At 46.4% G+C, this 27520-nt stretch overlaps 1 protein-coding gene across 8 annotated transcripts in view; it reads left to right on the forward strand.

The window, feature by feature from the left end:
- LOC147723150 (uncharacterized) overlaps positions 1–27520 on the forward strand; it is a 518006-nt gene that overhangs the window by 305044 nt on the left and 185442 nt on the right. For all 8 annotated transcript variants that reach the window (XM_086965540.1, XM_086965536.1, XM_086965533.1 and 5 more), the window contains 2 exons: positions 4080–4216; positions 24551–24667. In XM_086965540.1, coding sequence (XP_086821666.1) covers positions 4080–4216; positions 24551–24667 — 254 coding nt within the window. The remainder of the gene's footprint in view (positions 1–4079; positions 4217–24550; positions 24668–27520) is intronic.

Consider the following 27520-nt stretch of genomic DNA (forward strand, 5'->3'; position numbering starts at 1 on the left):
TCTTTGCATGCATATCTAAGGAAAAACCAACTTCTGGTGAGTCTGGTATTTATAGTCCACAATTTGGAAACTACCAATACTGGCAGTGAGGATCAGAAAAAAAAATACATTTCGAAAAGGAACAATGCCAATTTAAAGAATTTTGAAGCCCTTCATGCATGTGTGTCTGACTACAGGTGCATTAATTTTGGACGCATGAATGGCTGATCGGTGTTCAGTGAAGCGAGTGCAAAATGATCTTGCAGTTTCACCCACATACCCTAAGTTGCAGGGACATACCAGCAGATAAATTACATTCTTTGATTTGCAATTTGAGAATTTGCGGGGACAAATGTTGAATCCTTGGTACATGAAGCTTTTGCCCACAATAGCCATGTCACAAGCTTTGCAGGTATTACATTTATATGTTCCTGTTATAGGCCTATCTCCATCAATTGTTTTCTGCACAAAAGAGGTACCTTCTTTAAATCTTGAATTGGTTACATGATCTTTAATATTTTTGTTCCTTCTGTGTGCGTAGATAGGCTTTGGTATTCTGTCCTGTTCTTCCAAATTACTGTTTAAGATATGCCAATGAGAGTTGATTATCTGGCGTATCTGATTATTCATGGTGGAGTGTCTAGTGACGCACACTAGACGTTCCATGGTTTCCTTACTTTTTGGTTGCAATAGGGAATCGCGGTCATAAAAATGAGCCCGTTTTAATGACATGCGTACTAACCTATGGGGATAACCTCTTGTCAAAAATGTGGTTTTGAGGATGCCCGCCTGCTTATCAAAATCATGAATATTAGAACAGTTTCTGCGCAATCTGAGGAATTGACTGAAGGGTATTCCTTCTTTCTGTGATCTAGGATGATAACTATCAAAATGCAATAATGTATTGCAAGCCATCGGTTTAGTGAATAAATCCACTTCCAATGCTCCCATATTATGCCTAATCAGGATGTCGAGGAATTCCACTTGGTTTCTACTAGTATGAAATGTGAACCGTAAGTTGGAATCACAGGCGTTAAGCCAGATTATGAATTCTTTCAACATGTCCTCAGTGTCTGTCCAAATAAAAAAGATGTCGTCTATATATCTAGACCACATATAGACAGACTCAAAAAATGGGGCCATCTGGTTGTAAATATTAATGTGTTCAAATCTGGCCATAAATATGTTGGCTACAGATGGAGCTACCAACGCCCCCATACTTACGCCTTTAACTTGTTTGTAAAGGCTATTTCCAAACTGGAATGTATTTTCTGTTAACACTATATGGATGCATTCAAGCAGAAAGGGCTTAGGGCAAGGTACTTGATATTCATCCACAAACCAGTCAATTGCAGTAAGTGCACTATCTTGAGGAATGTTGCTATATAGCGCTTCAATATCTAGTGTCACTAGTATGTTACTGTTTGTAAATGTATCCATATAGTTTTGGATCCGTTAGACTTCTCCACTTTTTCGGGTTGATGCGTTTGGGAACACTGACTTGGGCCTCATCAGGACATAGACAAAAAAAGAAAGAAAAACCACCTACAAAACAATTTTGCATAAATCAATACCTTATATACTGATTGATTTTGGGTCTCCATGTAATTACCCAATTATTGCTAACAGTGGAGTATATTTCGGGGACGCAGGCAGTTTGGCCAGGCAACGCCTCCAACTCTGTAGGGCCGTGGCTTGCAATGTTTATTGATATGGGACTATGTTCTTGGGGTCTAACAGTTTGGCATGCAAGAGACTGGGTTGTGCTTCATGCTCCAGCAGGAAAGTTCCATCTATGTTCACTCCTTCAAGCCACTGCAACTGGGCGGCCAGAGGAAACCGCTAAAAATTTGGCACCCCTGGGTCACCTCCTGCCTAAGGTTGCGCATCAGGGAGTTCAGCTGTCGAAACCACCCTGTGGGCATCGGGGCTGGTAAGTTGGCAAAAAAATCTAAAGGACTGGGTAGCATGACCATTTTGGTCAGTGAGATCCTGGCCATGATAGGTAGCTGCAGAGTACACCAGAACTGTACACATGACCAGGGGGACCGGAGTGCCCTGTCTGGGTTCCCTTCTCTTAGGTCATCTAGAGAATGAAAAATGTGGATTCCTAGGTATTTAGATAAACGTGAGTTCCAATTAAGGTTAACCAGCAGGGTCACGGGTCTGGGCTGAGGCCCCTCCATAGGGAGTAGATACGTTTTGGACTTGTTTACTTTTAGGCCTGATAGCAATCCAAAGTGTTCCAGGAGCAGTCAGGCTGTATCAGAGCCCACCATGGGATCCCTTAGATAAACCAGGAGGTCATCTACTTGCAAATAAATTATATATATCCGACCTTCTACCCTAAATGCCATTCCCTTGCCTCCCTGGCGAAATCACGCAGCCAACGGTTCAATTGCTACTGCAAATAGGAGAGGTGAGGGAGGTCACCCCTGTATTGTACCTCGTGAGATCTCATACTGTGTAGATAGTGTGTTGCCTGTTTTAACCCTTACCTTTGGACTGGTATGAAGAAGTTTCACCCTATTCTCCCCAAGGCCCATGGATCTCATGGTTTCAAACAAGTAGTCCCAACCTACTGTATCAAAGGCCTTTTCTAGGTTGATTAAAAGGACCAGTGCCTGTGCCATGGTACTTGCCTCAGGATGATATAGTATGGAGTAAAGTCTACGTAGGTTATAAGAGGTATTGCTGTACGGGATAAATCTGGCTGAATAAGGCATTTCATATGTGGGAGTAGTCTAAGTGCCAGGACCTTGCTGAGAATCTTAAAGGCCATGTTGAGCATTGAGAGTGGTCTGTAGTCTCTCACCTGAGTTCCCACCGCGTAAGTCTTGGGGAGTGGGATCACAAGCGCACTCTGGGTGGCTGCAGGGAGTCCGCCTAGTCGTAAGGATTCAGTGTCCAGCTTCACCAGCTGTGGCGCCAACTTGTGTGCAAACCTTGCATAAACTCCGCAGGTAGACCATTAGGCCTGGTGTTGTGCCGTGGCCCATGTCGGTAATAGCTTTGCGAACTTCTTGCAGTCACATCCCAAACCAGTATTATTGATCATCTCCTTTGTACAGTGTATACTGAAATATAAAAATATGGATTTGTTCATCTGATTTTCTGTTCTAAGGAGTAGTCAAATATTTTGTTTCTGAAACGTTTCTACATTTTTCGTAAATTGCATAATGAGAATATGTAGCAATTTTGTAATAATTATTTATACTTTCAGGTTTTTTTTGACGCTCTTAAAATGGTCCAATTGTGTAGCGAACAAGAAGGCGGGACATTGAGCAGCCCTGTCTTAACAGGAAGAAGTCTGAAAAACGTAGTCTTAATGTTAGGTTTTAATAGTTAACAGTTCGGTGACAGCACTGAAAAAGATGTCACCTATATTGGACTTTTGCAGCATAGCTGGTAGGAATGGCCATGGCACTCTGTCAAATACCTTTTCGGCATCCAGTGTAATTGCAGGTGCTGAAGACCAACATTTATTGGCTTATTTTAAAATGTGTTGGAAAAATCTGGTGTCACTCAACAAGCTCCCTTTCATGAGGTCTGTTATTTTGATAGATGGTAATATTGGGGACTATCTGTGAGCAGGAATATTAGCAAAAGTACTACATTCCCTTTTAAGAAGAGACATGGGTCTGTAACTAGACTGTCCTGAAAAGCCTTATTACTCCTTCAATAGTGAAGACATGCCTGTACAAGAACCAAATGCTGTCCCAGAATAGGTTTAGCAAATGATGCAGAAGAGTGACTCTAAATATTTTATAAAACGTTTGTTAGACCATCTGGTCTTAGAGCTTTCCCTAATGGAAGTGTCAGTTGCTGACGATACTTCCTCATCTGTGATATCAGTGTTTTTATTTCAGAATTGCACATTTATCAATATAGATATTGTCTCACGTAGTTACAATGCGCGATATGATGAAAAAAATACACATGACAAATCGGAGTAGATATCCGTGCTAATGAGCGCACACTGTTGCTTGCTGACTGAGGACACAATTGTAGGCATTCATTGTACCTTTTGCATCATTAATCCCATTTGGTGTGATTTATGGTTTCAGTCTTGCTAATTTTCTTGCTTTTTGTTTTAATAGGAATACAGCATGTCATAGAAAACTGTGTCCCCGACTCCAAAGATCCACGCTTCTTCTGTGAACTTTGTGAACATCATTGTGACCTGGAACCTTTGATAGAACATCTGAACAGCTTTGAACACCGGAAGGCTTATATTGTACGTTTTTCAATACAATATGTAACTTGTACATAGTTTAAAACTGCTTCGAATATAACCAAACTCTATCGGATACAGGATCCTCTTTTAAGTAGCCCCCATTGTTAGGATCTTGGAACAGTTAGTTTAACTTGTTTTGTGCCTGAGAGAGTGAAATGTAGTCGGGCTTGGCTATTTTTCTTGTTCCACAAGGGAGATCCCCTGTTTATTAGTTTTCCATGAAGTGTCTGATTGGAATACCTCTTGCTTCCTTTGCTACCATGATGGATGGCCATTTTTTCCTCACCTACCTTGTATTTTGTAACCTTAAAAACTCTGCATCAGTCACACATATAAAGTTCCTACTTTCCACAAGAACTGTTTGACAACAGATCATAGCTGTTTTGAAATGGAGAACTCCCAAAGTGTACCCACAATCATAGTGAGGGTGGCCACTATCCCATTTTATCAGCCTGAGCTGGTTGGTGATGGTAGCAAAAATCATGTCTTTATTTAAGCATTTTCAACAACAGAATGCAGTAGGAAGGAGAGAAGGGTTGAAGGCAAGACTGGGATTTTTACATGTGTTACATATAACTACAACTGGACATGGTTGCAGTTAAGGACAGTGTTATATATCCGCATAAAAGGGGTGACCTGCATCAGCTACTGTACAGGGGTCAACTGAAATGCGTTCTTAGAGGACAAAGAGAGCAGGGGACCTTATCTTACTGCTCTGACAGTTGGTTGCTGAGGCACTGGGAGCGCGCGTCACTGGGTGGAAGATGGGATGGCGTAATTACGCTGGAAGGGGTTGCCAGAAATCCTTGGGTCATGCAATGGAAGGTTGCAGTGTGGAGTAAAACTCGCTCATTAAGTTGCAATAGGTCATGCTCCAGTGCCAAGCCTGTTTAGTGGTGATGAGGGTTGGGCCAGTGGAGAGCGACACCTGGTTGCTCCTAGAAAATTAAATGAAAACGTTTCATTTTTATTTTTTAAATGCAACCTTTTTTCCTTGAAGGAAAACAGGCTGCATTTAAAAAACAATGTTGCTGTATTTACAAGCAATCACGGACATGGTGGTCTGCTGACCCCAGCAGGCCAGCACCCCTGTGATTTTAGTGAGTTCGAGGCATGTGGGCTGCTGAATTCATATCTGTGCATAGTCCGCCACCTAGTGTTGGGTCCGGATGATTGCACATTGTTGTCCTGGAAGAGTCTTCGAAGTATCACGAGATAGGTGGCTCCTCCCCTGGACTACAGTGCGCATGGGCATCGCCTCCATCCCCAGATTGTTTTTTTCCGCCATTGGGTTCGGATGTGTTTCGGTTCCCTCTATCGGAACCGATAGTTGTTCTACTTTCTACTCGAGACCAAAAGGTCTTTAGGCTGGGCGTCGGTATAGTTGCGTTCGGGTTTCTTACTGACTCTCAGCTCCGATCTCTTACTGCCCTTCCACGTGCTTTCGACGCGGACGGGCCTACACTACACCCTTTGCTATGGAGCGGACTCCATTCAAGAAGTGTCCGCTGTGTCACTCTAAATATTCGCACCTCGACGTGCACCCCGTGTGCAATACATGCTTGTCACCGGATCACCGTGAAGACACCTGCATGGCGTGTTCGAAATTTAGAAGTAAGAAGACTTTAAAGATTCGCCGGGCTAATCGGCTCCAGGCTCAATTGTCGGCTTCGGCACCCCCACCTGATGACATCTTCCAGGAATCTGTCGAGGGAGAAGACGACGTACAAGGGTCGGACTCTGGCCCCGCGTCTGAGGAAGAGACCTACGACGCGGATGAGGAGGCCTACGACGAAGTCTCCGGCGAGGTAGGGGACGACGAACTGGCTTGTGCCACGATGGGAGATAGCTCGGAGGAAGAGCATCCCCAACCAGACTCCGGGGTTACTCCCCGTTATACGGCCCAGGTCGAGGGATCGCCTTCGGGCCTTACCCAAGATCTAACTATGAGTCCTACGTCCCCGCCTCCGGGCCCGGTCACGGACATTTCTAAGAAGAAACCGAAAGTGAAGCCAACTGGTCTCGCACCCTCGGATGCAAAACAGAAACCGAAAGTGGCGTTGGTGAAGAAGGTTCTGGAGGCGTCAACTTCCACGAAACCCAAAATGGCCGACTTGAAGAGCCACGCCAAAATGGCCGACCAGAAGAGCCACGCCAAAATGGCCGACCCGAAGCCCTCTGGGTCGGCGCCGAAGGTGAAGGCCTCCGACGCGGCTGCGTCGGCACCGAAAGGGGTCGCGGACCCGAAGACGGCTTCGAAGAAGCGTCACGCCGACGGTGCGCCTAGCCATGGGGCGTCGGCCCCGAAGAAGAGGCCTACCGGCGATCGGGCTCTCGGAGACGAAGAGTCGCTCGAGCCGGTTCAGCCCTCGGCATCCCTTACAAGGAAGGTGGGGGATTCCTTAAAGCGGATCCAACAGTCCACTGTGGTTCCCAGCCAGGACACTGTAGTGCCTAGACCCACGCCGAAGCCTGTTAAGGAACAAACGCCCATTCGTTTTACCCTTCCACCCAAGTCGGCGCCGAAGGCCTTCGCGCCTAGACAGGGCGGACACTCACAGGAGGTATTGACGCCGAAAGCTGCCTTGGTGGTGTCGAAGCTTAGGCTCCAGCCGCTTGCGGTGGAGGAACGTCGTGAGGTGATCATCGACGCCAACACCGGAAAATTGTCGCTCCTCAAACGAAAGATTACGTCGGAGCCGGCCTTGGAACCTTTTAGGATTCCACTCAAGAACAAGAGGTACTCTGCAGACTCTTCGGCTCTGATGGAACCGCTGTCTCCACAAGCCCTGGAACACTCGCCGGCCCATTCCCCCGTGCCTGATGTGGACGAGGAAGAGGCAGAGTACACCTATCCTGCGTACTCGGATCCGGAAGAGGAGCATGTGCCCTGGACAGCAGGAGGCGACGCAGACGACCCGCAGTCGGGGCAGGACACTCAACTTTTCGCCACAAAGACGTCCCCGACAGAGGACTCGGCGGCCTTCAATGCATTAATAGAGAGAGCTGCAGCGAACCACGACGTCGAACTGCACTCAGACCCCGTGGATGCGGACTTCTTAGTCGACACCTTCTCGGTAGCTGAAAAACAAGTCAAGACACTACCGATGCTTAAAGGGGTGCTGAAGCATGCACAGGAGGTATTCAAGGAGCCCACCCGGGCGCGGGTGGTCAATCCTCGCATCGACAGGAAATATAAAGCGGCGCCCACCGATCCCACGTATATTAAGGGACACTTGCCATTGGACTCCCTGGTGGTTTCCAACGCTCGAAAGAGGGCGAATTCGCAGACTACTGGTGACGCTCCTCCCCCAGACAAAGAGTCCAAGATCTTTGAGGCGTCAGGCAAACACATTGCTGCACAGGCAGCGAACATCTGGAGAATCTCTAACACTCAAGCCCTGCTTGCACGTTATGATAGGGCCCATTATGACACATTAGAGGCCATCCTGCAACACTTGCCTGACCAATACAAGGAGGCGGGGGAGATGCTCATTCAGGAGGGTAAACTCATTACAAATGCATCCATCAAATGTGCCCTAGATGTGGCAGACACTGCCTCCAGGGCTATCAATACAAGTGTGTTACTTAGACGCCATGCCTGGCTTCGAATTTCGGGGTTCAAACCCGACATACAAACCACAATATTGGGTCAACCAGTGAATCCTGACCATCTGTTCGGCCCTGAGGTGGATGCCTCCCTAGAAAAGATGAAAAAAGATACCGAAACTGCCAAATCTATGGGGGCTTTACAAAGTCAGCAGTTTCGGGGTGGTTCCTTTCGCCGCTCCAATTCAAGAGGCACCTCGAGGGGTCAGGCATCCCAGTCCACACAATACTACAAGGGTAACACCCAGTCCTCGTATAGCAACAACAAGGGCAGGGGTGGCTACAGAGGCAATAACATCAAAGGCAGGGGACGTGGAAACAATGCATCCAGGTCCACCACCACCAACAAGCAGTGACGCCTTGTCACTTCCCCCCGATCACACGACACCTGTCGGGGGGAGACTCCAGCAGTTCCTGCCGGCGTGGAGGTCCATCACCACGGACAGGTGGGTGAGGTCTCTTATCCAGTACGGGTACTGTCTAGAACTTACGTCCATTCCACCGGACATACCGCCAAGAAGCCGTGCTATGTCCGACGAGCACTTGACCTTGTTGCAGCAAGAAGTTCTGGTCATGCTGCAAAAAGGGGCAATAGAGCTCGTTCCATTGCAAGAGCGGGGAACGGGGGTTTACTCCCTGTATTTTCTGATCCCCAAAAAGGACGGATCACTCAGGCCGATCCTGGACCTCAGGCCCCTGAACTGGTACATCAACTCGGAGCACTTCCATATGCTCACATTGCAGCAGGTGCTTCCCCTGCTTCAACAGGGGGACTTCCTAGCAACGCTGGATCTGAAGGATGCCTATTTTCATATTCTCCTGCATCCTTCCCACAGAAAGTATCTCAGATTCACAATCTTAGACCACCATTACCAGTTCAGAGTCCTGCCGTTCGGGGTCACCACGGCACCGAGAGTATTTACAAAATGCCTAGCGACTGTGGCGGCGCATCTCCGTCGCCAGCACGTCCATGTCTTTCCATACCTAGACGACTGGCTTATTCAGGCAAAGACGGAACAGCAGTGCGTAGACCACGTGTCACGCACCATTCACCTCCTGCACGATCTGGGATTCTCTCTGAACTACCCAAAGTCCCATCTCCAGCCCGCCCACGTGCGACAGTATCTGGGCGCGACAATCGACACTCTGGCAGCCACTGCGCAGCCGAGTTCAGTGAGAATCGCCAGTATCCAGGCGCTGATCCAACGATTCAGACCCCAACACTCGCTTCCAGCGAAGGTGTTCATGCAGTTGATAGGCATGATGGCCTCCTGCATCTCCATTGTCCCGCACGCGAGACTACATATGCGTCCGCTTCAGGAGTGCCTGGCACGTCAGTGGACTCAGGCTCATGGGCAACTGACAGACCTAGTGTTGGTGAGCGGTCGGGCGTACAACTCTCTGCATTGGTGGAATCCACAAAACCTTTGCAAGGGCCGACCATTCCAAGAGCCTGTCCCACAGATCATCCTGACGACGGACGCCTCTCTCCAGGGATGGGGAGCGCATGTACTCCACTACACTGTGCAGGGACTATGGACACTTCAGCAAAGGAAGATGCACATCAATGTGTTGGAACTGATGGCAATCTTCATGGCCTTAAAGGCGTTCAAAGTACATCTGTGCAACAAGGTCGTGTTGATCCGGACGGACAACATGACGGCCATGTACTACATCCAGAAGCAGGGAGGTACACACTCTCCACAGCTGTCTCATCTGGCTCAGAGCATGTGGAAGTGGGCCATTCAGAGGAACATCTTCCTCATGGCAGAGCATCTCCCGGGCAAGGACAATCAAATGGCGGATCTGCTCAGCAGGCACAGCCATCAGATGCACGAGTGGGAGATACATCCATCAGTTCTCCAACCGTACTTCCAAAGGTGGGGTCATCCAGAGATAGACCTGTTCGCCACAAAGGAGAACGCAAAATGCCAAAGCTTCGCCGCCAGATTCCCACACCCCCAATCACAGGGCAATGCGATGTGGATGAACTGGTCAGGCAGATTTGCGTACGCTTTTCCCCCAGCACCTCTGATACCGCTGGTGGCACGCAAGCTCAGGCAACACTCGATGACGCTCATCCTGGTTGCTCCAACGTGGGCTCGCCAACCATGGTACACCACGTTTCTGGAACTCTCCGTGGTACCGCATCAAAGGCTTCATCTCACTCCCAGCCTTCTGACGCAGAGCCATGGCGACATTCAGCACCCAGATCCGCAACAGCTCAACCTGGCGATCTGGCTCCTGAAGTCCTAGAGTTTGGCTACCTCAATCTTCCTCCCGATTGCATGGACATCATTCGGGAGGCAAGGAAGCCCACTACTAGAGCTTGTTATGCGGCTAAATGGAAGAGGTTTGTCGTCTACTGCGTGGACCACAGCATTGACCCGCTAGACGCTTCCATTCAAAACATCATATGTTACCTCTTTCACCTTTATCGTAGTAATCTAGCTTACTCTTCCATCCGCATTCACCTGTCGGCCATGGCAGCATACCTCCAGAATAGGCAGCACCTGTCACTCTTTAAGGTCCCTGCTATCAAGGCTTTTCTGGAAGGACTCAAAAGGGTCATTCCACCAAGGACTCCACCAGCTCCAGAATGGAACCTCAATGTGGTTCTTACAAGGCTGATGGGTCCTCCCTTTGAGCCACTGCACTCTTGTGAGCTACAGTTTTTAACTTGGAAGGTCGCGTTCTTAGTAGCAATCACATCGCTACGGAGGGTTAGCGAACTGCAGGCGCTCACCATCCAAGAGCCTTTCTTCCAGGTACATGCTAACAGGGTGGTGCTCCGCACTAACCCTAAGTTCTTACCCAAAGTGGTCTCACAGTTTCACATAAACCAAACAATTGAATTGCCGGTGTTTTTCCAAAACCCAGAGACGCTGGCGGAGCGTATGCTCCACACCCTTGATGTGAAGAGGGCCTTGATGTACTATGTGGACAGGACAAAAGATTTCCGCAAAACCAAACAACTTTTCGTTGCTTTTGCCACACAACACAAGGGAAATGCAATCTCCAAAGCAGGAATCGCTAGATGGATAGTAAAGTGCATTCAGATCTGTTACGCTAAAGCTAAGCGCACTCTCACTATCCCACCGAGGGCCCACTCCACTAGGAAGTTGGGGGCCTCTATGGCTTTCTTAGGTAACATTCCCTTAGAAGACATCTGTAGAGCAGCCACATGGTCTACCACTCATACTTTCACTAAGCACTACTGTGTAGACGTGCATTCCAAACAACAGGCAGCTGTTGGTCAGGCTGTTCTAAAAACGCTTTTTCAGACTGCTGCAGCTGGCACGGGCGGCCGCCGCTAATGGAGGGACTGCTATGTATTCTATGCACAGATATGAATTCAGCAGCCCACATGCCTCGAACTGCAAATGCTACTTACCAGTATGCATCTGTTCTTGGCATGTAGGGCTGCTGACATTCATATCGCCCACCCTCCTCCCCGGCGCCTGTAGCAGCTGCAGTATGTATTCATATACACACATATGCTCATAGCATGGTCATCACTCACTTTCTTCACTCCATCTCTGCCAATGGCTAAAAACAATCTGGGGATGGAGGCGATGCCCATGCGCACTGTAGTCCAGGGGAGGAGCCACCTATCTCGTGATACTTCGAAGACTCTTCCAGGACAACAATGTGCAATCATCCGGACCCAACACTAGGTGGCGGACTATGCACAGATATGAATGTCAGCAGCCCTACATGCCAAGAACAGATGCATACTGGTAAGTAGCATTTGCATTCCTAGGGGGTTGCAAATTGTGACCTACCTTATTAATATTCAAGAGGTGATTATGGTAGTGGGCACAGGGAAATCATGGGTGTAGTCGATTTGTTGTGTGATAATTCTTATTAGGCCATTTTAGGAGAGAGCTTATATTGTTACAACTGTAAACATACTTGTAATTTTATTATAGCATGGCTTGTGTGATAGCTTATGCTCAATATAGTGGTTTTAATCGGTTATAAGTCAGTGCTAAAGCAATAAGCCTAAATAATACATTAGGAAACGTTATTTCAGATGCCATAGGTCTGATCTTTTATCATGTAAAGTTACAGCAATTGCAGTAGACTTATGTATTTTGAAATGCTTATGTTAAAACCAGTAGCTCTTTAAGGGTGCCTTGGTAAGTCCTACAGATGTATATTTTGATACATTGAATCTCATGTGTTACCTTTGTAGGCACGAATTTTGGTGTTGACTGAACCTTTGGCAACACCGCAGGAGCATAAGATTTGCATTGTAATAATTCTTGCGAGAAATTCTTTCAGATGGCCTTACCGGCTTCGTTGTTTCGCCCAGGATATTGTATTCAAACAAATGGTTAAAAATGCATGCATACATATAAACAGAGGAGCTTTGGGTCAGCCCTTTTCTGCCATTGATCTTATGAGTTATTTGTACTCTGCTGACAACCGTTACATCATGGGACTGTGGTTTGGCCACTTACGCAATTGTCTCTCTTGCCCTATGAAGGGCAGCATTTGTCTGATCCCATCTGCACCTCCACCTTAAAAGGAGTATGTTTTAATACCAGAGCTGCTGGAACTACACTCTTTTTAGCTTTCAGTTTTCTCCTTTTGCGGGCACTATTTAGTTAGTTTCTCTGTTCTTTTTAGTCTCATTGTTTAGAGATTACCACAGCTCTCCAAGCAGTGCCCTTTGTTTGCTGTTTATTTAACCTGTAGTGAGTGTACCTAATGCTGCCACAGGCTCTAACCTGGTGACCATCATATATATGTATTTCCATAGTGTATCATTGTTTTACTACTCCAAGATGTCCAGCATGTGGGTTTTTAATGTGGTGACCATGGTGGTGGTACTTTGACAGTGATCCGCTATGAACAATGCTATTGCCCGAGGCCACCCGTTGCTATATATATTTGTTTTTGCAATATTACGTCTGCCATCGTTAGGCCGTAGCATGTTCATTTATCTTGCCTATCATTTTGAGTTTGTTTGTGTTTTCCTTTAGTTCTGCTAGTGCATGCTTGCAAGAATGAGCCAGTTGTTGAATGAAGGGATGCAGGAGTGCAAGAATGAGTGGGGTGATGAGTGTGATATGACATTGAGTGCCTCAGCCCATCAGTGACTAAAGAGGCACTTTAATTTCAGCTAGGGACCCACGTCTGGGCATACCCTTCCAATTTAGGGCGAACAAAGCAAACGCATGGACGGAGCGCTGAAGTTGGCAGGGTATGCAGAGACGCGAGTCCCTTGCTCACTTTGCCACTGGATTCAAGCTATCCTGACTGATGAGGGGTGTTGCCCTGAAACCGGTCCCAGGATGCTTGTTTCCGGTCCAGGAAAGACCTGGCTTTGTAGGTCGGGCTAGACTATTCCCATGGCGCACTGGGTCAAGACTAATTTGCATATAGATGGGTCTGAACTGGGGTGATGAAGTGAGCTAAAGAACGATGTTGGATTCAACCCAGATTTGTGACTGCGCTTGGTCCATCATCTCCTTGTGTTTACTTTCATTTATAAGCCAAAACAGTTGGCACTGTCAGTGCTAGTTTTGTACTTCAGTGCTTGTTTTGCAGCATGAATCTTTCTGGATTCTCATGGTGTGCATTATTCCACATTTTTTTCTTCTTCTTGAGTTGGCATTGTTGACTATTTGGTGCGGTGCCTGTCTCGGATAACATCAGGTGTATGCCCCGGGTGCTCCACTGCATGATCACCAGCTAAAGTTTCTTTATTTTCTGCCATTGGGTCATGGCACATTGAAGGGAGATTTCGGACAGGCAGCAAAATATTTTTTTGTGTCCGAGGAACACCAAAGAAGAACCTGAACTGACTGTAAAAACAGTCGGGCACCGAAGAACAACAAAAGTCACTGAAGAAGTTCACAGGTTTTCTGCCGAAGGTATTGTTGTTTTTTAGTTTTTTTAACCCTAGCAGACCACGAGGTCCCTCAACCGAACGGTCAAAGAATAAAGGCAAGACATGGAACACATGCTGTCCAGGTTCAGTTTGCACAGAAGGATAGCTTTCGAGTGTGCAGCTTTCGAGAGTGCAACTTGTCCCGGCTCAGAGACCACACAAACCAGAGGACTGCGGCGTCTGTGCCGAGTTCCCACTTAAAACCCTCAAAACGAGAGAAAAGCAGCAGTGGACCACTATGCAACGGCAAAGGCCCAAAACAGACTCCTAGGACAGAGGAGACCTATAGCGAAGACAACCCAGAAATGGTGCAGCAACAAGATTATGATGCTGATGCGGTCAATGGAGCGAGGGGAAAACCACAGAAGAAGCAGTTGTTGAAATGCACAACAACCTGAGACCGAAGATACTGTAGAAAATCAGGACAGAGCTGAAGGGGTTGGACTCCAAAACCAAGAGGCCTGCTTTGAGCTCAAAGCCCGCAAAACCCAAACAGAGGCACAGAAAGCCTCTTGAATCTAATTGGAAATATACAGCTGAAGACAAACTCTCTGTTCCAACCTCAGCCCCAAAAGGGGAACCGGAGCATGTGAGGGAGAAGTAGTCTCGCAAAGGGGATGCCTGTTTGTTGATGTCGATGCTGAGAAAAAAACACTCCACTTCAAAAAGAAGAGGAGTCCTGAGGCCAAAATTGGAGACCCTAATCAGAAGGAAGGAGGAGTTCAATGACTGCTTGAGGGGAACCAAGATTCTGTTTCGGCCTCTGAAGGATACACTGGTCGAAGGCAAATTGTTGGAGCCTGAACTCCTGATAATAGGAGAGCAGAAAGAGGCCTTCAAATCCGAGGAGAAATTAAACTAAATCCCCTACCAGAGAAAATGTTCAATGCTGACACCTGGTAGGACTAGTAGGACATTTATGCCGATTTGCAAGAGGGAGCTGTGGACACCTACTCTTCAAAGACCTGCCACCGAACGACTGATCCGTGTACAACGCAATGGTGGTGAAACGGCTGGCGGACACTTACGGTGTAGAATTTGAGGAAGAACAAGGAGTCATGCGTCCTACTTGCGACCTTACTGCCATCACAGCAAAGGAGCCAGTTCCTCCTAGTGCTGCTAAGCGTGCTGGACCAGAGAAGGGAGGCCTTTAGAAAGCCAGCCACGCGAAGGCTGTCACTCAAAGTGTGGAGTAAAAGTACAGGCACTCCACACACAGCCCTGCATACATTTGGGGATCTGTAGATGCTGATTCTATTAGTCTCCATGACTCAGTGGGCCAACATGGCCAGCATCAAGGGACTCACGACCTGAGAGAGCCAGCGGGTGAACATAGTAGGCAGGACAATGGAGAGATCATCGGCAGCCCAGTGGATAATCACCTACTTCAGTGCCCTACTGAACGGGTATATCCACCAACAGTGGGAAGATGCCCCCCTCCCAAAGGCCAAATGACCAGAGAATGCCATCCCGAGGCCATATTTTAATTATAAGGGGGAGGGCACGTGGCCCAAACCCTAAGAGGCCCCGGAAGCCCCATCCCCCGAAGCACTGTTATAAATATAGGGAAGGATAATGCACGACCCCCCTCTCAGAGCATGAAGAGGCCTTGGGGACCCCAACTCCGGGACTGATTTATTTTATTAAGGTGACGTTGGAATGCAGCCTACCCTCCCCAAGCCTTTTTAGACCCCAATAATGTATTTTTGCCCCACGCCCCATGGACCCCATCTGTAGGGAGCTGACTCGTGTCAAGAATCCAGGGGTTCCCTTATGAGTGGATAGGGGCTTGCTGTGCAATCCCAAATTGCTCTATTAAGGGTCTCCCTGGGCAAAGCACTAGGCTACGCTAGCGTAGTTTGCGAAGTTTGCACAACTTCGCACTACGCGAACTGCATGTAGCACAGTGCAAACATGCGTAGCGTAGTGCAGCGGTCATTGTTTGCTTGCTTGCGGTCCTCAACGTCAAGTTGGCGACTGCGAGCAAGTAAAATGACATCCGTGCGAGACTTTTTCCTTGTTCGCGATCAGCAACATCAAGTTGCTGATCGCGAGCATGGAAAATAAACCTCCAAGCGAGACTCAACGCGGGGAGGTCAGGTTTCTCATTGCGAGTGGTCGTGCATGCTCGCGATGAGAAACTGCCAGTCCGCGTTGAGAAAGCTGCAGCTCGAGTAAAAATCTACTCGAGCGGCAGAAAAATTCAGCTTGCTCTGTGCAAGATGGCGTTTTCAATGATTGTACAGTGCCGGATGCTTGTCCGCACTGTGCAATCATTGAAAACGACATCTTGCACAGTGCGAACATGTTACTACGCATTTCGCGTAGTGCTACGCGTAGCTCGCGACGTGCACATTGTGTAGCTATGCGTAGCGCTACTTCGCGAACTACTCCCACCCCTAATTAAGGGATAGTGGGGTTGAGAAGCCATAGGCTCAACATAGAGGAGTGTAAGACATTAAGGCATTTGCAAATACACACCATGATCAATAAATGACACACACAACTCTAGAAGGAGATCCACACAAATTTATACAAATAGCAAGTAATTTATATATATTTAGGCATCTGCGAAAAATCATTCCGGTAAGTGTAATGTAAATTCTTTTCACTTTAAAAAGTGGACACAGTGCAATTTGAGTTCTGCAGTGTTATCCTACAGAAAGAACACGTTCTGCAAACAGCTATAGTACAGTGACTTACCAGACCAATCTTCAGGAGTTAAAGTGAGTGGTGGGCATTTTAGGCAGCACCAGCAGTACACCATCAGTTGAACGAAGGCAGCAGGGTGCAAAACCGGGTCGGGAACCCAATGCTTTTCACAGGACATCGGTCACTGCGGAAAGAGGCTGCAGGCTCTGGCCAGGAGGCCATTCGGGCTGATCCAACAAGTGGACTCTGGCATTGTGATACTCTGGGATGGGAAGACACCTTTGGTCCTCTTTTCCAAGGTCCAGTGGCGATAGGTGCAAGGGTGTCCTTATGCTTCAAGTTTTTCCTTACCAGAGCAGTCACGGTTGAGGGATCCTGCCTGCAGAGGCTGCAGGCAATGTTGGGAAGACCAGGAGGAGGGTTTAAAGCTTGATGGACTCGAGCTCTGGAGGGTTAAGGACCTGGTTGTCACCGGTGGCCTACTTCAACTTGGGCTGTAGGCGACTGGTGCATTGGTGGCTTCGGGTGTCGGATTTTGGCAGTTCCGAAGGCCTCCGTTTTCTCTTTTGGAGTTTCTTTAGAACAGCACTACTGTTCATGGGTGGTCTTGAGTGTTTTTCAACAGCAGGCAGTCCTCCCAGGTTTCTGGAGTCAACAGCTGCAGGACGAGTCGACTTTGGTGCAGTTTTCGATGAGGGATGCAGACAGGCCGGCAGGGTAGGTACCAGGTCAGCTGCTTCTTGTCTCCTCTGCTTTTGCCACTCTTCTGTACTCTCTCTTCTTCTTAGTTTGTCAGGATACCCTGCTCTGGAACCAGGGCCTCCCCTAAATACTGAATTTAGAGGTGTGAGGGGGAGTGTAATGCAATCTTGGGGTCACTACGCCCCCTATATGACCACTTCCTGTGGGAAGTGGGTATAAGCCTGGCCCAGAATTCCTAAATATGCCATCACAAATGGGGCTACTTCTGAAAAATTGTGTCCACATCACAGTAGCCCACCTAAGGGGTGGTACTAGCCTGGATGTGGAACACTTCCCTGACTAGCTCATTTTCAGGCATTTCCAGTTGCCAGTGGGGCATTGGACAAAGTGGTCGGCTTCCTCTCCATATTTGCATTTCAAAGGTGGTAGCCCCTTGAGGCTTGCTGCCTAAGGAATGGTAATAAGCAGGTCATCCTGTGGGAGGGGGTGTTAAATACTCTTCAAGCTTTTGTTCTGGGTCTCCTCAGCAGAGCAGAGGCAGAAGGTCAGAACAGTTTTTGGGTGGCAGGCTGACAAACGACTCGGCAAGTACACCAGAGGCTGGTAGGTTTTCAGGGGGCACTAGGTAAATCTCACACTGGTATAAGTGTGGGTTTATTAATACAAGATATTTGATACCAAACATCCCTATCGTCAGTGAAGCCATCATGTAGCTGGGTAACTAGTTTTCACCAATGTCCAGGACGTGTTCTAAAATGACTTCCCTGGTCACTTGTACAGGCATTAATAGGACTGAGCAGCATGGGGCATATCTGCTCATGCAGGTATGCCCTCGCTAGTAATATTTACCGTGCCTTAGGGCTGTCAAGCCTGCTGTAGGCGTGACTTACAAATATTACATGCAATGATAGGGGACATGACGCCCAGGTATTGTCTTTTAACTTTTGTCTGCTCCAGGACACAGAGCCTACGATATCAGACGTGCATGTGCTTGGTGAGGGTTTCCTTAGTGACACAATTTGTGCTGCTGCCCTTAGGGACCCTCTTTTTTACCGTAGGCCTTAGGTAGCAGGGGGTACTGTTTACTAGGAACTTACAGAGGGTGCTAAAGTATTTTCCAATGGGGGAACAATTGTACAGTTTTTAGAGAAAGAACATGTGGCATGTGGCATGTGGGACCTGGTTAGTAGGAATCCAGTATACTTCAGTCAAAGTTGCATCAAATACCAGGCAAAAAGTGGTGGTGGTGGGGTGGGGGGGTATAGCATTAAAAACCGTGTTCGAGGCATGAGTGCTGTAGAAACACATGCTTTGCATACTTTTGCCATCTAGTGTTGGTACTGGATATTTGCAAGTTGTTTTTCTTCTAAGAAGGCTTTCCAGTCACAAGATAAGGGGACTCATCCTTTCGGTGATGGTGTGCATGGGCACCAACCCCATTGTAATATTGTTTTTTTCCGCCATCTGGTTTGGACGTGTATTGCTGCACTCCTGTTGAAAACCAGCCTTTGAGTTCCCCTCTGTGCGTAATCCACTCTACCCTCGAAGGTATTGATTTCGTATGCGATTCCCCACTTCTCGGAGTGTCGTTTCGGTCAACCAAATCTCCATTTTCGATCAGAAAGCTTTGTGGGTTGCCTTCGGGCCTAACCGCATCGGTCCAGATTTTCGTCGATGGAACGGACTCCGTTCAAATTCTGTCCTCAGTGCCACATAAAGTATCCGCTCATCGACTCACACCAGGTGTGTAACCTGTGCTTCTGTAGTAAGGGATCTCTGTGTATAGTCATAATCTAGTGAATAGTCCCGCCCATGTGCGTGGACCCCGAAGCAATCAAAAATAATCTCTTATGGTTTCGAAAAATGCAGAACTGCACAGACACTTAAGAGAGAATTAAAGACATATAATGCAGCCTATAAAACCAGGCTACACTGTCCAGTACTTCAGCTGGAAATTCCACCAAAAATCCACAAACAGCAAAGTCTGTCCAGATTTCCCTTGCTTCAGCAGCAAAAACCCTCTGGAATGATAGAGAGGAAGACATGGAAAGACAAGCCCAATAGGCTGCCATTATGTGGCTCAAAACAGGATACTGTGCCTTTAAGAGAACTTTCCAGAACTTCACAGTATCCCAGAATGCACTGCAGGCCCCTTTTACTTTCAGTTCTTTTTGAAGGCGTAAGACGCCAGACCTGTAGCATTCCTTACATGAATATCTCTCTCCACCGGGGAGGAGGGCGGGCGCTTATGACTATAACAGAGATACCCCTACTACAGTACTGGAGTCACAGGACAGAAACTACTCCTTCTGTAGTAGGGGATCTCTGTGTATAGTCATAATCTAGTGAATAGAATTGCAAGCCCATCCCCACACCAAAGCGGCGGTGGAGAAACGAGAAATAACACCACTATTGTGCGAACAAATTTCGCAGCGAAGCCTGCCCAACCTGAGCGTCTGCCCTGGCATCAGTGTCCAGGCAGTAATGCTTGGCAAAGGTATGGACCGACTTCCAAGTGGCGGCTTTGCAGATTTCTGCAATAGGAACATTACGGAACAAAGCAGTCGTGGCAGCTTTGCCCCTGGTGGAATGAGCCTTAGGTTTACCCCGTAAGGTCTTATTAGCCTTTTGGTAACACAGTTGTATGCAGGACACAATCCACCTAGCGATGGACTGCTTAGAGGTAGCAAGACCCGTCCTGACTGATCCATAATTGATGAACAATTGATCTGACCTACGAATATCTTTGGTCTTATCCAGATAAAATTTCAACACCCTCCTAACATCCAGGGAATGTAAAGACCTTTCCGCTGGAGATGAAGGATTCTGAAAAAACGTAGGCAAAGTTATAGTCTGGTTGACATGAAAATCAGAAATAACCTTGGGAAGAAATTTAGGGTGAGTACGCATAACAACCTTAGCAGCATGAAATACAGTATAAGGTTCTTGGCAACACAACGCCTGAATTTCACTCACCCTGCGGGCCGATGTAATGGCCACGAGGAACGCCGCCTTCCAGGACAGGTGCTGCAACGAAGCCTTATGAATAGGTTCAAAAGGCTCCTTCATCAATCTTGACAGCACCACATTCAATTCCCATGAAGGCGAAGGAAGCCTGACAGGAGGGAATACTTTCTTCAAGCCTTCCAAAAAATCTTTGATCACAGGGATCTGGAAGAAGGAAGTCTGTGAAGGGCATTTCCTGTAGGCAGTCAATTCAGCTAGATGAATTTTAATGGAATGAACATTAAGGCCAGACCGCGCCAAATGTAGAAGGTAATTTCTAGCTGAAGTACTGGACAGTGTAGCCTGGTTTTATAGGCTGCATTATCTGTCTTTAATTCTCTCTTAAGTGTCTGTGCAGTTCTGCATTTTTCAACACCGTAAGATTATTTTTGATTGCTCCGGGGTCCACGCACATGGCGGGACTATTCACTAGATTATGACTATAACAGAGATACCCCTACTACAGAACTGGAGTTACAAGACAAACTACTCCTTGTCTCCGGAGCACAAAGAAGAAGACTGCGATGCTTGCAGATTATTTCAGTTGTTGGGCTCGACGTCCAAAGATGCAGCATCAGAATATCGAGTAAATGCTGGATATCTTTGGTGAAGAGTCAGAGCAAGAATAAATTGATGCATCAGCGGTGGAGAGGCAGCAAGAAGACTTCTCGGGGCTGGAGTTGGATTCGGACCTCGTGATATACCTAGACGTCCAACAAGTTTGGCAGGGACTGTTGCATGAAACAAACACATTTCTCTGTAAATAGTAAGACTCTCCCACATCAATCACATTCAAAGGAAATGGGAAAAAAAAGGTATTCACAAGAATCTGTTTGGGAATTATTCCAGGCCATCAGGGCAAAAACAGAGCTTTCTCTATCAAGGGGCCCCCTCAAATATGTGGGGGGCTAAAACTCTCAGCCAGGTATGGCTAAAGCACTCGTCACACACAGTAAAATAGTATTTTGGCACCCCCTCCCCCATTTCCTCCTTATCCATGAATTCCATCACTACCACTCACCAACAGTGCACCTCATTCTCTATAGCACCTTTCAGACAAACATTTAATTTTTTTATAGCCCTACTAACAGTCTACTCAGACTCAGCTCTTTGATCTTCATGGTACACGTTCTTTGTAGCAGGCACATTATCCCTCTGCGCTGTGTGGGTGGCAGGAGTGCACATGTGAGTGCACAGTGAGCGATGCATCAGTGTGAGAGTGAGGCGAGAGGAGTGACTGCAGGGTGAGTGAGGTGACCATATGAATTTAGGTGCGGATGTAAGTGCAGAGTGGGACGAATGAATGTATGGTTAGTGATGGGCTTGCTTGAGCAACACTACATATTGAGCAGTGAGGGGGTCAGGTGAGTGAAGTGTCACATGACTGCATGTTGAGTAGTGTGCTTGTGTGACTGCAGAGTAAGGTACAGGGCAAACTGCACAAGTGCTTTGTGAGTGTAGAGTGATGACTGTGAGTGCAGGGTGATCAGTGCGAGTGCAGGGTGAGCGGGTGAATGGTGTGAGTGCATGGTGATCAGTGTGAGTGCATATTGATCGCTGTGAGTGCAGGGTGAGTGTGAAAGTGAAGGGCGAGAATGAATGAGTGCGTTGTCTGAATGCAGGGTGCATTCCCAGACACTTGAGGTAACTCAGCATGTTATTGATAGCGGCGTAGGGTACACAAATAAGCAGTCACCTAAAGCTGTATTTTCAGTACTTATATTTGCGTACTTTGAACAGCAAATATAAATAGAAAGCACTTTTATTTGTTCTAGGGCTGCCTGAGTGATCCTTGACTGATAATTAAAGGGAACAACGAGAGAAAAGTCATATTACAAATCAATACAAGCATCTTTATTTATAACCTGTATTTAGTGTCAAGACAAGCACAAGCAATTTGCAGGCTCTTTAACCCATCCATAGCATTTTCTTTTGGCAACTTTAAGCCATTTTAGCCGGCTGTGGACGTTGTGCGCCTGCCTGTGTCATTTTAAAAGAAATGTAGTCTCCTTTCTGGGAAGAGGAGGAGTTAAATTCCTAAGGCTGAAATGATGCAGCTGCAGTGGGAGGCAAGGAGTCTCCTCTGCTTTGAAACTAAACACAAAGGAACAGATTGTCCATAGTGGACAGTCTGTTCTTTTGCTTTCGGTTTTAGCATAGGAGGCTCCTTGCCTCCCACTGCAGCTAAAGCATTAGAAATTAACAAGTTCATCGGAAAAGAGATTGTTAGGGCAGTTTGAGCAAGGGCTCTGTTCTGGTTCTGAAAGGTTATTTCTCCTTCTGTAACTTTGGTAGTTTTATCAGAATGAAGCTTTGCTAGTCTAAATAATACGATTTGGAAGTTGATTGGACTGCTCTAGGATGCTTGTGGAATTAAAATAAGAATGAGTACGCCGTGCCCCATAGATTCCCCCTCCCTCCCTTCCCCTCCCTAGAACCCTCTGTTACTGCCAAAGCCTCGGCCAATTCCTCTCCAACCCCCCCCCCCCCCCCCAACCCCCCCACCTCCCTTCCAAAAAACCCTTTTATCTGATGTAGATTTAATTTCAGCCAAGTCCTTCATAGCCAGGCGACGGTAAACCCCAGGAAACAAAGAAGAAAAGGCAGCAAGCAGTGGAATGCAGGAACTTTATACTTTATACACACAAATTTCACGGCACTTCCTGCACTCTCTGCTGCTGTCCCATCATTGGTGGAACGTCAGTGGTGACGTTCCTACCTGCTAATTTGCTGCTGCTGCTCCGGAGTTCTCTTATCAAAAATCCCCATTTGAAATGGAGCATGACTTTCGATCGTAGCACAGTACAAAGGTTGGATTTTACAGTGCGGAGCGCGCCCCCCCCCCCCCCCCCCCCCCTGGGATGGTGTCGCGCCCCCCCAGGGGGGTCGCACAGATTGAAGAACAATGACCTAGACAATGTTTCAGACGCCCGTCTTCCGTCTCGGCACCAAGTTAACCCAAATCCTCTGTGGAACTGAAGCCCTCTGGTTCCAACCCCAAATCAGGCTCGGTGCGGAAATCCTCCACGCTGTAAATAAACCAGCCTTCGGAGGCAAAATCTTTCACGCCCAAAGGTCATTTCATCTTTGCAGCAAAACCTTCTGCGGTCAAAAAAGCAACGGTCAATATTTACACAAGATAATACCCTGAGCAGCCCGACTACCAGCGCATACCCCACGATATGGGGAAACCTAAGTACGCAAAGCAACTAAATATAGTTCTTTGTTGAGACCGAAATATTGGTGTCACCAGTTTACTTATTGTTTTTTCATGTTAAAGACAGGATAATTACTTGTAGATTAGGTATAAGACAACTCATTTACACCTGCAATTATTAATCACTACTCGCACAGACTGTGCTCCTATATTAATTGATGTGTGAATAATTGTAATGTACCACTTAGTTTCATATGACTGAGTCGAATACTGTAACAACAAGGAGCATGTATATTGAAGGTTCTGTGAAACTACAAAAATCTCAAAGAATTATTAAAAAAAATAAGTTTCAGGCCCACCAAAAGCTATGGAAACTGCACTTCTTAAGGGCTGAGTTGTCCAAAAAACGCCAAGTGCTGACCTCGCTGTGATGTTCCCAATCCTGTGGGGCCTGTAGACTAAATTGAGGTTGGCCCTGGTCCCTAGAGAGAAAAAGAATTGCTGACCTGCTGTAACACAGAGACCAATTGACCAGTGGGTACTGGACTAGGACTGAACTCCCCTGGGGCATCATGAAAGATAGAATCTTGAGACAGTCTCAAATCCTGAAGTTCATGGATGCCAGGGTGCACCCAGGAAACTTATTGCATCTTATTTATCCCGTAACACCAGCATCATGACCACTTCTTGGTTGGACAGCGGTAAAGGAGAAAAGTGCACTGAGCACTCGAAGATTACTGGACCTGACAGGTAACTGACCTGAGTGTTCCCTGTGACTAGCCTCTAACCTCTTGTGGCAGGTCCAAGTAAAGAGAAGTAGCCATACTAGCCAGTTGGCTGTTGACTGCTAAACCACTTACAATGATTTATTGCATTTCTAACTAATTTTTTTTATCTGTAAAAATACATACCTCTTGTTTCCCTATATACATTTTTGTTGTGTTGGTGTCTATTTTAAGATAAAAATATACTCTAATTTTATAAATTGGTGTCTGATATTTATTGTGGTGTTTCTTACTTATTAACTGTTTTGGTCGTTTACATGCCTTACACTTGTTTCTTTGATAAGCCTATCTGATCTGTGCCACAGCTACCCAGGACTGAGCTAATGGTTTATTAAAGAAAAGTAACTGGACCATATAAAAATGGTGAGATAATTACACAGTGTGTACTCTTAACCACATTACGTAATTCACTTTCCTACAGTGCTATTACTTAGTTTCTCCTGTGATCTATAGTCGGTCCAGTGTTGTGGCATCCCAGTACATTGAGTGACTTCATGCTTTACTTTGTGCTTTGTCAACAGGCTAAAGAATTTCCATTCTTGCTAAAAGTTCCTCCAGCTCAGAATGAAGACAGGGTAACATTTCTGAGACGGATGGCATTGGATATTGAGCGGGACGAGGGACTTAAACTGTATCGAGTAAGTTGGACAACATACAAAATGTTGTGGAATTATTTTGTTGATTCATTTAACATATGGCAGACTTGTGACATTCACATTTGCTCTCACAGTTTTCATACTGGTGTAATTCTCCTGAAGATCAGGCTGAGAAAGTGTGAAATTTATTTTTTTCCATCTTTATTTATAATCGGAGGAACGAGGTGTCATTCATCCTCCCGCCAAAGCAAATAGGAATCTCGGCAGATGTTCTGACTTAGTTAATATTTTTACTTGATAAACCACAGAGGTAATCAGAAACGTCAACTTTCTTTTCATGTTACTTAGAAGGATCCTGTCCTTACTACAGCTTCCTCTCCATGTTGAGTTGACCAGAGCCTTGGTGTTGTGCCAACTGTGCTACTTCAATGTTTGCGTTGCAGCACCATAGAAGCAAATATTGATACTCTTGAAACTAAAGTCAAGCAGCGAGACAATGTCAATTTAAAGAAATTTTCTTGCAATTAACCTGTCTTGAATAAATTATGTAGGTTTCCAGTACAGAAAGTTGTATTCATAATCCTCTGTGCAGTAATCTGTACTCGTGTGAGTCATAATCCCAGCTCAAGAAAAGTGACTCATGAATGAATTACAAGTTCAGAAACGTGGGTCTCTCTCAATGTGGCAAGATCTCATCTACATTCACAACCTCCATCCATTTACTGGACACAGTCTTGAAGGTAGTGATAAGCAAAGTCTTTCCTTCTAACGGCAGTTTAACTTTTATATTTCCTCGCTCTGCAGAGGCGTTACTTCATCTCTTCAGGTCATTTCTGGCCCTGATGTTTTTGTGCATGCCACTTATTATCTGACTCAGGTTGTGAATTCCTGTCCCAACAAGGGAACTTGATGCCCAGTGGCTCCAATTTCCAAATAATTTACCGCTTTGGAGATACAACAGTGGGACTATTAGCTCGACTGGGAAATGATGAAGCATGTGACCACATACAAGATACAAACACCAAAGAGTTGTATTTACATGTTAAGTGCCTTATTTCGTTTAACTGGGGACTATGTCTTCGGAGCTATGAAACTGGACTGGCAGAAAATGCTCTTCTCCAGGCTTGGAGAAGTGGTTGAACTTTTATATACAAAGCAGAACCCTTTCATTTTCTACTGCTCCCACCATGACCCCTATTGGATTTTAAGTACTGGCCTCCAGGCCCTTGCCAGTACTGGTTGTAAAACAAACGCGTACAGCTGTTTGTATTTCCTCCAACCGAGTTACTCCTTTAGTTCTTCCCAATGGGCCTCCGTAAGCCGGGGCACAGCACCCCACTCTAGGAAGGACCGCTCATCATTCACTTTGTCCCCATCAGGTGCCCTGTACACTCCTAGGTGATCACGGAGTAATGCATTGATTTAGAGCTTCCCCTCTATGGATGCACCGTCTGCTCAGACCAATGATCGTATCAGCGAGGGGACTGGGGGAAGTCTCTCTTTTAAGCAGCCACATCAGTAATCGCCCCGATTTGTCTCCTCTGTGTAGGTGGTGCCTATACTCTTGCCTTGTTTAGCAGTCCAGTCTGTCCAATATATCCATGCTAATTATTACTTAAGTCAATTTATGTGAATGTTTGGAAGATAAAGGTTACAAAATGGCAGTTTGTGTTTCTCCATTCACATATTTTTCATAGATTTGCATACTTTAGTAATTTTCAGTTGTAGAGCTGGTAGTCCCTCTGTAACCCTCCAACAGCAGTGTCCTCCTTAATAGCCCAAAGGACTGAGACATTGGCTTTAACGTTTAGAACTCAGAAAAATATTTGAAATCTCAGCCAATCGTAAAGTATTCTGCACCCAACTACCACTGGAGGCCATTTTTGTAGGCAGCTGGCTCTGTATATACTATACGATCCATCTTATACTTTATTTCGGCATAAATACCTTTAAAAGTTTTCACATACATTGTTCAAAGAGAAACAGGTCATATTAAAAATGCATTAATTCGTATAAGAATTCATAAAAATTAGAAATAATTCTGCTAAGACACACAAAGTATCACTGGAGTTAAAAGAGCTTGCAAAAGTTAAAAATAGGATAATCATATGTACAGAAGATAAAACGGCCCAAAAGCACATTCTTGGTAATTGCACAAAAAAAGTTTTGCTTATTGGCCAGAATACTAAAACCAATTAATATACAATAAAACAAGCAGGAGCCTGGGTAGCATCTCGGTTAGTGATGTTGTTCCCAAACGTTGCAGTATAAGCCATTTAACTGCTGTTAACCACCCCCACTGCGTTCTGTACTTCTACCTTGCAACTTTGTCCTGATACCCCAAATGTGGCCAAGGAACGCAGCAACTGCTCAAACAAAGGCAGATCTTGTGTCTAATTTTAAGATACTCAAAGGTTCCTGGAAGTTCTACGTGGACAGTTGCTGACAGATGGGGTTAATCCATTTCAGTCTAGGACTTGCATAGGCAGGACAAACAGCACATGGGCTACGGACTCCACAGGAGCCTTGCATCCTGGACAGTTGCTAGGGCATGGATCTTTAACATGCCACTTGGCTTTTACCTCGTTCACTAGGCGAGTACCAAGCCTAAATTGGATGTACATCTTCGTCGACACCAGACCTCATCATAGACTAGGCTCCAATTGAAGTAGACGCCGAAGAACAACAGCACGAAGACATTTCTTCCAAAGCAGAGGATTCAGCTTCTGGAGTCGAGGATCAATCCGAAGATGAAGATCTTCCAGCTGGTCAACAGGTCATGAGTACAGACGTCGACCCTGTTCACCCCACCATACCGGGACAGGGTTCGGTTCCACCTCCACCTTTGGGTCCAGGTGCATTCCGACCAAAACCTTCTGGCCCGGCAGCGAAGCC

The sequence above is a fragment of the Lissotriton vulgaris genome, chromosome 4_1 (assembly GCF_964263255.1).
Source record: "Lissotriton vulgaris chromosome 4_1, aLisVul1.2, whole genome shotgun sequence".
Classification (NCBI taxonomy): Eukaryota; Metazoa; Chordata; class Amphibia; order Caudata; family Salamandridae; genus Lissotriton; species Lissotriton vulgaris.